Consider the following 13,457-nt stretch of genomic DNA (forward strand, 5'->3'; position numbering starts at 1 on the left):
CTCAGCAGACAGTATCACACAGGATAGGATTAGATACACAGCTCAGCAGACAGTATCACACAGGATAGGATTAGATACACAGCTCAGCAGACAGTATCACACAGGATAGGATTAGATACACAGCTCAGCAGACAGTATCACACAGGATAGGATTAGATACACAGCTCAGCAGACAGTATCACACAGCATAGGATTAGATACACAGCTCAGCAGACAGTATCACAAATGATAGGATTAGATACACAGCTCAGTAGGCAGTATCACACAGGATAGGATTAGATACAAAGCTCAGCAGACAGTATCACAAATGATAGGATTAGATACACAGCTCAGCAGACAGTATCACACAGGATAGGATTAGATACACAGCTCAGCAGACAGTATCACACAGGACAGGATTAGATACACAGATCAGCAGTCAGTATCACACAGGATAGGATTAGATACACAGCTCAGCAGACAGTATCACACAGGACAGGATTAGATACACAGCTCAGCAGACAGTATTACACAGGATAGGATTAGATACACAGCTCAGCAGACAGTATCACACAGGATAGGATTAGATACACAGCTCAGCAGACAGTATCACACAGGATAGGATTAGATACACAGCTCAGCAGAACAGTATCACACAGGATAGGATTAGATACACAGCTCAGCAGTCAGTATCACACAGGACTGGATTAGATACACAGCTCAGCAGACAGTATCACACAGGATAGGATTAGATACACAGCTCAGCAGACAGTATCACACAGGATAGGATTAGATACACAGGTCAGCAGACAGTATCACACAGGATAGGATTAGATACACAGCTCAGCAGACAGTATCACACAGGATAGGATTAGATACACAGCTCAGCAGACAGTATCACACAGGATAGGATTAGATACACAGCTCAGCAGACAGTATCACACAGGATAGGATTAGATACACAGCTCAGCAGACAGTATCACACAGGATAGGATTAGATACACAGCTCAGCAGACAGTATCACACAGGATAGGATTAGATACACAGCTCAGCAGACAGTATCACAAATGATAGGATTAGATACACAGCTCAGCAGACAGTATCACAAATGATAGGATTAGATACACAGCTCAGCAGACAGTATCACACATGATAGGATTAGATACACAGCTCAGCAGACAGTATCACACAGGATAGGATTAGATACACAGCTCAGCAGACAGTATCACACAGGATAGGATTAGATACACAGCTCAGCAGACAGTATCACACAGGATAGGATTAGATACACAGCTCAGCAGACAGTATCACACATGATAGGATTAGATACACAGCTCAGCAGACGGTATCACACAGGATAGGATTAGATACACAGCTCAGCAGACAGTATCACACAGGATAGGATTAGATACATAGCTCAGCAGACAGTATCACACAGGATAGGATTAGATACACAGCTGAGCGGCATAGCCCTGTCCGTGTTAGTCCTGTCCTTACACACTGTGCCTCGCACTAAGCGCTCCCCTTACTCTTCTACTTTCCCTATTACCTTCCTTACCGATCTCCATTTTTTTCTCCCGCAGGCAGCGCAGAGTTTTATGGTTCTGTAAGGATTTCTTTATTCTAATGTAAAGGGGATTTTGAGACCCCCAAACCTTCCTGCTGCCAAGTCTAATTCTGGTTGGAGAAGTTGTTAGAGGTCGGTTTATTCGGCATTGGACTTCTCTAGAGCTGCACCTGACATGTAGACTGGGCTCCTCACTGCCTAGATATCATGCGAAGCAAGAAAAATGGTTTTTGGATCTAAACCAATCTTATTGAGTAAGTTTGCTCGGAGGATTCAGACGCTTCCCCCCTTTCTGTTTTATTTCATGTAAAATAGTGTCAGGTCCCATTTAAGAATTCACGTAAGTAAGCTTACAACTGCACAGAAAGCTCTAAAGCCCAAAAAACAGGGCAACGATCCCGTAAGACAGTGTTTCTCCACTCCAGTGCTCACGACCCCCAGTATGTCATGTTTTCAGGATTTTCTTAGTATTGAGCAGGTGACATAGTTCTTGTCAATGCATCAGAACTTACCACAGGTCATTTTGTGGGATGTGCTGAAATCATGACCGGCAGGTGGGCCCTGAGGACTGGAGAAACTCTGCCCCAGAACACAGATTATTGCCAATGGAATGGAGTAAAACAGATTTCAGACCACTTATTTGACTGCTGAAAAGTCAGACACGGCATGAAAATAGACTGTCTTGCCGAGGGCTCCATTAAAAAAATGATGCACGTCTGTGACCCAAAATAATGGGACAATTAAGGGCTATTTCCCTCTTAACCTACTTTCCAAGCTCAGAAGACACACACAAAAAAGATTCTTAAAAAACACACTTGCACAGAAATAATGCTCTTTGTATAACCATTGATGATACGGGAATTAGTTTTTATTAAATGGGGGAAAAGTTAGGGCTATAACAAGTCTTGTTAACTGACAGTGCTGAAAAATGAAGCAAACATCTTACAAAACGAATAATAATATGGTACCCCCCCCCTGTGTACAAGAATATAACTACTATAATACTGCTCCTGTGTACAAGAATATAACTACTATAATACTGCCTCCTATGTACAAGAATAGAACTACTATAATACTGCTCCTATGTACAAGAATATAACTACTATAATACTGCTCCTATGTACAAGTATATAACTACTATAATACTGCCTCCTATGTACAAGAATATAACTACTATAATACTGCTCTTATATACAAGAATATAACTACTATAATACTGCCTCCTATGTACAAGAATATAACTACTATAATACTGCCTCCTGTGTACAAGAGTATAACTACTATAATACTGCTTCCTATTTACAAGAATATAACTACTATAATACTGCCTCCTATGTACAAGAATATAACTACTATAATACTGCTCCTATGTACAAGAATATAACTACTATAATACTGCCTCCTATGTACAAGGATATAACTACTATAATACTGCTCCTATGTACAAGAATATAACTACTATAATACTGCTCCTATGTACAAGAATATAACTACTATAATACTGCTCCTATGTACAAGAATATAACTACTATAATACTGCTCCTATGTACAAGAGTATAACTACTATAATACTGCTCCTATGTACAAGAATATAACTACTATAATACTGCTCCTATGTACAAGAATATAACTACTATAATACTGCCTCCTATGTACAAGAATATAACTACTATAATACTGCCTCCTATGTACAAGGATATAACTACTATAATACTGCTCCTATGTACAAGAATATAACTACTATAATACTGCTCCTATGTACAAGAATATAACTACTATAATACTGCTCCTATGTACAAGAATATAATTACTATAATACTGCCTCCTATGTACAAGAATATAACTACTATAATACTGCTCCTATGTACAAGAATATAACTACTATAATACTGCTCCTATGTACAAGAATATAACTACTATAATACTGCTCCTATGTACAAGAATATAACTACTATAATACTGCTCCTATGTACAAGAGTATAACTACTATAATACTGCTCCTATGTACAAGAATATAACTACTATAATACTGCTCCTATGTACAAGAATATAACTACTATAATACTGCCTCCTATGTACAAGGATATAACTACTATAATACTGCTCCTATGTACAAGAATATAACTACTATAATACTGCTCCTATGTACAAGAATATAACTACTATAATACTGCTCCTATGAACAAGAATATAATTACTATAATACTGCCTCCTATGTACAAGAATATAACTACTATAATACTGCTCCTATGTACAAGAATATAACTACTATAATACTGCTCCTATGTACAAGAATATAACTACTATAATACTGCTCCTATGTATAAGAATATAACTACTATAATACTGCTCCTATGTACAAGAATATAACTACTATAATACTGCTCCTGTGTACAAGAATATAACTACTATAATACTGCTCCTATGTACAAGAATATAACTACTATAATACTGCCTCCTATGTACAAGAATATAACTACTATAATACTACTCCTATGTACAAGAATATAACTACTATAATACTGCTCCAATGTACAAGAATATAACTACTATAATACTACTCCTATGTACAAGAATATAACTACTGTAATACTGCTCCTATGTACAAGAATATAACTACTATAATACTGCCTCCTATGTACAAGAATATAACTACTATAATACTGCTCCTATGTACAAGAATATAACTACTATAATACTGCTCCTATGTACAAGAATATAATACTACTCCTATGTACAAGAATATAACTACTATAATACTGCTCCTATGTACAAGAATATAACTACTATAATACTGCCTCCTATGTACAAGAATATAACTACTATAATACTGCTCCTATGTACAAGAATATAACTACTATAATACTGCCTCCTATGTACAGGAATATAACTACTATAATACTGCTCCTATGTACAAGAATATAACTACTATAATACTGCTCATATGTACAAGAATATAATACTGCTCCTATGTACAAGAATATAACTACTATAATACTGCTCCTATGTACAAGAATATAACTACTATAATACTGCTCCTATGTACAAGAATATAACTACTATAATACTGCTCCTATGTACTAGAATATAACTACTATAATACTGCTCCTATGTACTAGAATATTACTACTATAATACTGCTTCCTATGTACAAGAATATAACTACTATAATACTGCCTCCTATGGACAAGAATATAACTACTATAATACTGCCTCCTATGTACAAGAATATAACTACTATAATACTGCTCCTATGTACAAGAATATAACTACTATAATACTGCTCCTATGTACAAGAATATAACTACTATAATACTGCTCCTATGTACAAGAATATAACTACTATAATACTGCTCCTATGTACAATAATATAACTACTATAATACTGCCTCCTATGTACAGGAATATAACTACTATAATACTGCCTCCTATGTACAAGAATATAACTGCTATAATACTGTCTCCTATGTGCAAGAATATAACTACTATAATACTGCCTCCTATGTACAAGAATATAACTACTATAATACTGCCACCTATGTACAGGAATATAACTACTATAATACTGCTCCTATGTACAAGAATATAACTGCTATAATACTGCTCCTATGTACAAGAATATAACTACTATAATACTGCTCCTATGTACAAGAATATAACTACTATAATACTGCTCCTATGTACAAGAATATAACTACTATAATACTGCTCCTATGTACAAGAATATAACTACTATAATACTGCTCCTATGTACAATAATATAACTACTATAATACTGCCTCCTATGTACAGGAATATAACTACTATAATACTGCCTCCTATGTACAAGAATATAACTGCTATAATACTGTCTCCTATGTGCAAGAATATAACTACTATAATACTGCCTCCTATGTACAAGAATATAACTACTATAATACTGCCACCTATGTACAGGAATATAACTACTATAATACTGCTCCTATGTACAAGAATATAACTGCTATAATACTGCTCCTATGTACAAGAATATAACTACTATAATACTGCTCCTATGTACAAGAATATAACTACTATAATACTGCTCCTATGTACAAGAATATAACTACTATAATACTGCTCCTATGTACAGGAATATAACTACTATAATACTGCTTCCTATGTACAAGAATATAACTACTATAATACTGCTCCTATGTACAAGACTATAACTACTATAATACTGCTCCTATGTACAAGACTATAACTACTATAATACTGCTCTTATGTACAGGAATATAACTACTATAATACTGCCTCCTATGTACAAGAGTATAACTACTGTCATACTGCTCCTATGTACAAGAATATAACTACTATAATACTGCTTACCTATGTACAAGTATATAACTACTATAATACTGCCTCCTATGTACAGGAATATAACTACTATAATACTGCTCCTATGTACAAGAATATAACTACTATAATACTGCCTTCTATGTACAAGAATATAACTACTATAATACTGCTTCTATGTACCGGAGTATAACTACTATAATACTGCTCCTATGTACAAGAATATAACTACTATAATACTGCCTCCTATGTACAAGACTATAACTACTATAATACTGCTCCTATGTACAAGAGTATAGCTATTGTAAAACTTCAGTCTATGTTGAGTTTAGTTCATCTACAGAAGTAGGTGACTTCTCTGTTCTTGTCGGTAGTAGTAGGAAGAACATTGGGTTAAATGGACCTCAATGTAAAATAGGTGACACTGTCCTTGTTATTTCGAATGTTTCTATGGTAGCTAAATTATTTTGCCAGGTACCATGGTTACTTCCCCAGTTAGCGTATCTTCCTTTCGCCCCTCGCTGGAGATGGACAGATGATACTATTGTATAATGCTTTCTGTGTTGTTCTATGTCTCAAAATATGAAATCCAAGATCCCTTCATGTTCTGGATTCTTGGTGGATCTATCGCATGGATTTCCACCAGATCTCACCAACTTTGGAAGTTGATTAGATTATTGTCACCAGACCTGGCTCTTATCTGGGCACTATGTTTCCGTTCCAGATAACTGACCGGTGAGACAGTGCCCAGTTGAGCCATGCTCTCATTGCTGGGGCTTCTTCTTGTCATTGATGTGATCTATGGCTGGCACTTGCAATGGTGAATGCCACATAAAATGATCCTAGTTCAGAATCCCAGGCTAGCAGTGACTTACCTCTTGTGCTGGTGCAGAAAGTCTACAATCTCCTTTTCACTGTTGGGCTTGTTAGGAATTGTCACAGGCTCATCATGGAACGGTTCATAATAGTCAATCTCGTTGAGCTTCAAAGTCAACTTCTTGGCAACCTGGATTCAGAAACCAAGAGACTTTCTTACCAAATGTGTAAATGAAATGATCATTTATGGATCAGTTATCTCAGTCTAGAAGATGGTGAAAGGTGGGTGTAATATAGAGCTCTGACCCTGTGAGTAGAAACCTTGTATAGGAATGTGGTCTTCACCACCACCGCTTACCTGCCTCTACGTTTAAACTTATTTCTTATCTTCAGAATCGCCCCAATTCTATTTATCAAGACTTCTTCTGTCACCATCCCCGAAAATGGTCTATCAGTTTGTTTATACCAAAACTTGAGGAACCAAAGAAGATTATGGGTGTTATCTACTATATAACATTCAATATTGTGAGGGTCAGCACAGGATTATTTCATTAAGTTTGTATGCATGTTGATAGGTTTTATTGATAGGTGGGAGCCTCAGGAGATGGACCTCTACCAAACCCCCATCATCAATGTTGAATCGTGTATAGCCTCTTTAAGCTGTACTTTTCCAAGAGCTCCTTCAACCATGCTTCCATCGCTTAGAATCCAGCATCACAATCATAACTCATATGGCTGCTGATGGATCATTGTTAAGGACCACCAGATACGCCTAACAATCAGATCAGAACAATCAAAGATCAACAAAAATGTAAAAAAAAAATGCCCCAATTCATGCATTTAGATTGAACCCTCTAGACACTTTAGCAATATATACATGGTGAACTTCAATGACGTCCCTGGACCGTTCTGCCACAACTTAAAGCTTGAAGTCTCTTCTGCTTCTTCTATGGAATCCAGAGAAAATATCTCTACTCTAATACTTTGTATATATTTTGAGCCTACAGCAGAAATCAATTTGGATGCAGGAGAGCAATTAAGTCTGGTTATTGCACACATGTATCGGATATTAGCAGTAACTCGTGAAGGCAAACTGTACTTTTATTGCCTAGCTATATTTTAGACTGCGTCAGAACTAATCCCAATGCTGTGCTGTCAGCTTTTTAACTCCTCATGGACCTATTCCTGGTGTTGTCTTGAAGATATTCCACCACATTGGTGGACGAGAGCAAAATATGGTCAGCTAGAATGATTCTTCCATGAAAAACCATTCAGGCTATACCTAAATCAAGGGGTTTTCTATGGCCTATCCTTGGGGTAAGGCTTCAGTGTTTGATCGGTGAGGGTCCATCTTCTGCCCTTGGCCATATCAACATGTTGGCCCATGCAGCAGTCTTCCATAGAACAATTCGCTAGTATTACTTTGGTCACAGTTTTTGTTGTTGGGACCGATTTTGCATCATGGCCTAGGAATTTCTAGTTACACCTCAGGATAGACCCTTTAAGCTCACCAGAGCTCCTTTCCTTGTTACTATTGGTGGGCATAGTTGATAGCTCCTCCCCAGAACGTCATGGGAGGAGGGACATCCTGATCATATAAGTAGGTATTCATGAAATCTCAGCTTTGGGATTTGATTTTCTACAAGAATTGCTCATTTTATAGTTCAAGACAAACTGGCCGGATTTTTTGTTCTCTCCCTTTAAAAAAGTGACGCACTATCATGACTAATTGCCCACCCATACCATCCAAATGTGACAAGCCGGTGACTAATTACCCTTTAATACACAGTATTTCTCTGACAGCCAAAGTAGCAGTCATGGCTTTTAATTGTAATTTAGGGAATGCTATCAAAATACCAATTACTCAGTCTGGCCATTCGCTCGTGTTTCTGTCAAATTGGAAAAGATTTTGGGTTGTATTCGGCCATCATTAGGGTGATGCAACAAACAGCATGCTTGTGTAACGGCTAGTGGGTGATATTAACCTTTTTCTATCTACTAACGAGTTACTGTGACTAGCCAGGAGCTGACATCAGTGGTGGTCCATAAGATCACGTGTCCTACCAACTCCATTTAGTGAGGCGTTCTGCCAACCGCTCAAACCTTTCTAATTGGTTGTAGTTTTGTATTATTTGTATTACTTTTGTATTTATTAAGACCAGTGTTTTTTATGCCGGTCTTAAGAACACCTATACCTGGCGGTAGATCCAGTGGAGTTATGAAGTGGCGCCGGCCTCTACATAACTTAGGCGGATCCTTTGCCACTTCTAAATGCAAGACAACTTCCTAGCTGTCTTACATTTAGACACTTTTCTATACCTAAACCAGATGTACAGTATATAGGACCCTAATCACAGTAGCCCACTCTCTCTCCTACCTCTCCTAAGTGAAGAGGCCCTGTGATTTGCCTGGGTTTTTATAAATCCCAGTCATGGTTCACACCTCTAAAGATTTTCAGTCTTTTGAGAAGAAACCTGCAGTATTCCAGAATTTTTGGGCACACCATTGCATTCAGTTAATGGGTACTCATTGGCCTCTCATTGAGATGTTCTTCTGGCCTACAGCTATTCCACCAGCTTTTGCCCACACATGGACTCTCACTTTGTCTGAGTGTGCGGGTGTTCTTAATTGAATATGTTTATTCTTAACCCCACAAAGGCCAAACAAATGTCTGCTGAACGTCAACCGATCATTAGATAGATGGACGGTCCTGCCACATTGGCACATTCATCTGACCTTAGTCTAATGTGTATGGTCACCTAAACTAAAGTGGAATTTCTCTTTAACGTGTTAGTTTCTATGGCGGATCTCAGAGAGTTTGAGGATAGCCTTCGACATTAGTAAGTCTTCGAACCGGTATTAGATGCCTCTTACCTTGCTGTCAAAAGTAGCGAAGAATGGTATGTAAGGGTGAAATTCCTCAGCTGCATCCTCAAAGGCCTTGTAATCTGCAAAGGATGAACGTATATCTTATAACCTACTCGTATTAAATTGATTCTTGTAATAACTTAGTGCCTTTGGTACAATCAATTATAAAACAGCATGGTGGACCATACATCGGACAAGGCATACCATTCCCAAGTCAAATACAATTTTATGGAGTTTATAAGGATATAGTTGAAAAACATTGGATCCATCATAAAGCACTTGGTCGGGATGGTAGAGCCATCCATATTTATGGTCATATCTGTTAGGTTAGGGAAATGTTAACCATTTGGTTCATACTATCCCTCAGACAGGAAGACTACAGGGAGATAACATTACCCTCCGGTAGACCTCTTTGCTGGTACCATATACCTCCCATGTTCTTGTGGTAAAGGGCCTTCTTTCTACCAGCCTCACTACAGTTGGATCTATGCTTTCTTTGTCTACCTTTTAAATGGCAACTGGTTGTCATTGATAAATTGCGTTCTTCTGACCCTTTAGAGAAACTTACATAGTTATGGAAGAATTTGACAAATTTCAAGGACATTGCCCATATGTGAATTCTAAATTTTCCCTTCCTCATCCATCAGTACATTGTAATACTATGGCCGCCATGTCTCAAAGGGAGCAGCCATCCATTTTCGAGTTTTATTTAGCAACATTACATTAGCCTCGTCCATTATTAAAAGCTCTGCGGGCTGCGTCAGCCACTCTCTTATCATCGCATTCCACACGTTGGAGCATTAAACATCATGCTGAAGACTCCGATAAGAGAGCATTGGGCCAAATGATTAGTTCAGTATAAAATACGGTCAGCCTTGTCTTCGATAACAGACAGTAGCTGTTGGGCTGGGACCATTACAATGCTCAACCTTCTGTTCATCCATTGTGAATTTATGCATTTGGTCACCTTGATAGGCACCTTTAATTGAGGGCCTCTGTTAAAAGAGTGCAATTGCCTGCAAGGAACCCTAACAGGATGGGGGGGGGGGGGGGGTTAGGGAATTATGCACGGGGCATATACCAATAAGAACATAAGGTGACCTTCGTCTCTTTAATGCAGTAGTCTCTTTTGACCAGTCAACAATGTTGGATGGGATCACTTGACTTGTAGTAAGACTTCTATGACCGCCTTTTGTTCATTATGATGTTTCATATTCTGGCCACCTGAATGGCAGTTCTGAAAAGTAGTGGCCATAGTTTAGAGGAGTGCTCCAAAATTTCACCTATATTTTACACCTTATATAGCCTTGTAAATGTGCCGCCTTCGAGAAATTCCTCAAAAAAACTCCGGTTTATTCAGCCCAATTTTTCCAAAGAGACATGACATCCATTTTGTAAAATGTAGTGAGAGCAGTTGTCACTTCCCTTCGCCAACATTGTTTTATATTTATGTATATTACTCAATCGGGGTAACAATGAGCACCGAAGAAAGCTCCTCCTACGTAACAGAGAACACATTGAGAACTGTGCTCCACCCCAAGGTATGATAGCTCCAAGAGTCTCCATAAACACTAATGTTTCATGAATTAGTCTTAATCTGGTCATACACACAAGAAAGAATCAGGCATGTTGAAATACAACGGCCCATTCTTTATCTTCTCCAAGTTAGGAGGCCCCCATACATATTAGATGGTCAGCAGGTCTAGATGAAATCAGAGGATTCAGCCAATTTGTTTGGTCAACTTTATGCAGATATTGTCTCCTCAGCTGCATACATATGAGATGGGGCCACATAGCAAATATTATAAAGGATCCTCAGATATAATGCCAACCAGGTTGGAAAGGCCTGGTGGTTGTTTCTTCCTTCTTGCCCTTTTCCTGACACTTGGGCCAATACCTCAGTGCCTGGTTTGGTGCCAGTGCAGTTCCTCTGGAGGCAGGAGTACTGCGCTGTTCTCACTACCCTATAGCAAAGGGTACCAACCAAGGCTAGGTCCTTTCCTTCCAAAGGCCCCAATGCAAGTGTAAGGCCTGGCTCTATGGCAGGGATGCCCAACCTGGGGCTCTCCAGCTCCAGGGCTCTCCAACTACAACACCCACCATGCCTTGCTGCATGCTGATAACTATAGGCAGTATGGGCATGCTGGGAGTTGTAGTTTTGTAACACCTGGAAAATCCCAGGTTGGTCATCCCTGCTCTATGGTGTGAATACCTTTGGGCTCCTTCACTGTAGTTTAATAATTGAATAGCCTGTGTTGAGGTTCTACTACAAGTTAAGGTTGATGTCTCATGGCTCACTAGGTGGCCACCACTGGTCTCTGTACAGAACCTTATTTATACATGAAGTTGACGTTGGTTTCTAAACAGATTGGGGCTGCATGATCCAGCATCTGGGTGCTGTTTGTGGTTGGTCTGATGATGAATTGTTCATGATCTCCCATGATCCTTTACATGTTATTACTGGTATCAGGTGCAAGTCACGCAGTTGCTTGCTCATTACTCAGGGGGTGCGCTTACTGTGCACGCTTGTCAGGGCTGTGTGGGCAGGAGCAGATAAGTATATGCAAATATATGAGGATTAATGTACTGTGAAGCTGAGTGTACAGCCCAATGTTAATGGAAAATACAGCGCTATCTGCAGAGGGGCCTGGTCATAGACACCGGATACTGATGATGTGATTCCAAGTTACATTAACCCTTTATAAAATATATGATATAATATGGAGGCGTATCATGAATATTTCTCCCATAGGCCTCTGGTGTAGTTCCAGAAGAATCCCATGCCTCCATTGGTGGCCCCATGTTTGGTTGGAAAGCAACCCAGGACATGTGTTATTGGCACAGACGTACCATGCTGCACAGCCAGAACCCGCAAGCTGCCACCCTAATCATAGTAACATGGACAAATCTCCTAAAACACTGAGTCCCTGATCACTACAAGTTGCAGGCTTTCTGCAAGACACCCATTACAAAATACAAGAATACTGCTACAAGGTGATGATATCACACCGACACTTGGGGTACAGGACAAGGACACAAAGACACTCGGGGTACAGGATAATGACACAGACAGTTGGGGTACAGGATAATGACACTGACACTTGGGGTACACGATAATGACACTGACACTCGGGGTACAGGACAATGACACTTGGGGTACCGGATAATGACACTGACACTCGGGGTACAGGATAATGATACTGACACTCGGGGTACAGGATAATGACACTGACACTTGGGGTACAGGATAATGACACTGACACTCGGGGTACAGGATAATGACACTGACACTTGGGGTACAGGATAATGACACACTGACACTTGGGGTACAGGATAATGACACTGACACTCGGGGTACAGGATAATGATACTGACACTCGGGGTACAGGATAATGACGCTGACACTCAGGGTACAGGATAATGACACTGACACTCGGGGTACAGGATAATGACACTGACACTCGGGGTACAGGATAATGACGCTGACACTTGGGGTACAGGATAATGACACTTGGGGTGCAGGATAATGACACTGACACTTGGGGTACAGGATAATGACACTTGGGGTACAGGATAATGACGCTGACACTTGGGGTACAGGATAATGACACTTACACTTGGGGTACAGGATAATGACACTGACACTTGGGGTACAGGATAATGACACTTGGGGTACAGGATAATGACACTGACACTTGGGGTACAGGATAATGACGCCGACACTTGGGGTACAGGATAATGACGCTGACACTTGGGGTACAGAATAATGACGCTGACACTTGGGGTACAGGATAATGACACTGACACTTGGGGTACAGGATAATGACACTTGGGGTACAGAGTAGTAACACTGACACTTGGGGTACAGGATAATGACACTGACACTCGGGGTACAGGATAATGACACTGA

General features: G+C 39.4%; 1 protein-coding gene across 1 annotated transcript in view; it reads right to left on the minus strand.

The window, feature by feature from the left end:
* CASQ1 (calsequestrin 1) overlaps positions 1 to 13,457 on the minus strand; it is a 49,746-nt gene that overhangs the window by 9,625 nt on the left and 26,664 nt on the right. Inside the window, exons 5-6 of the mRNA XM_040411445.1 lie at positions 9,554 to 9,627; positions 6,739 to 6,869 (exon numbers count right to left, since the gene is read on the minus strand). Coding sequence (XP_040267379.1) covers positions 6,739 to 6,869; positions 9,554 to 9,627 — 205 coding nt within the window. The remainder of the gene's footprint in view (positions 1 to 6,738; positions 6,870 to 9,553; positions 9,628 to 13,457) is intronic.

The sequence above is a fragment of the Bufo bufo genome, chromosome 11, assembly GCF_905171765.1.
Source record: "Bufo bufo chromosome 11, aBufBuf1.1, whole genome shotgun sequence".
Lineage (NCBI taxonomy): Eukaryota > Metazoa > Chordata > Amphibia > Anura > Bufonidae > Bufo > Bufo bufo.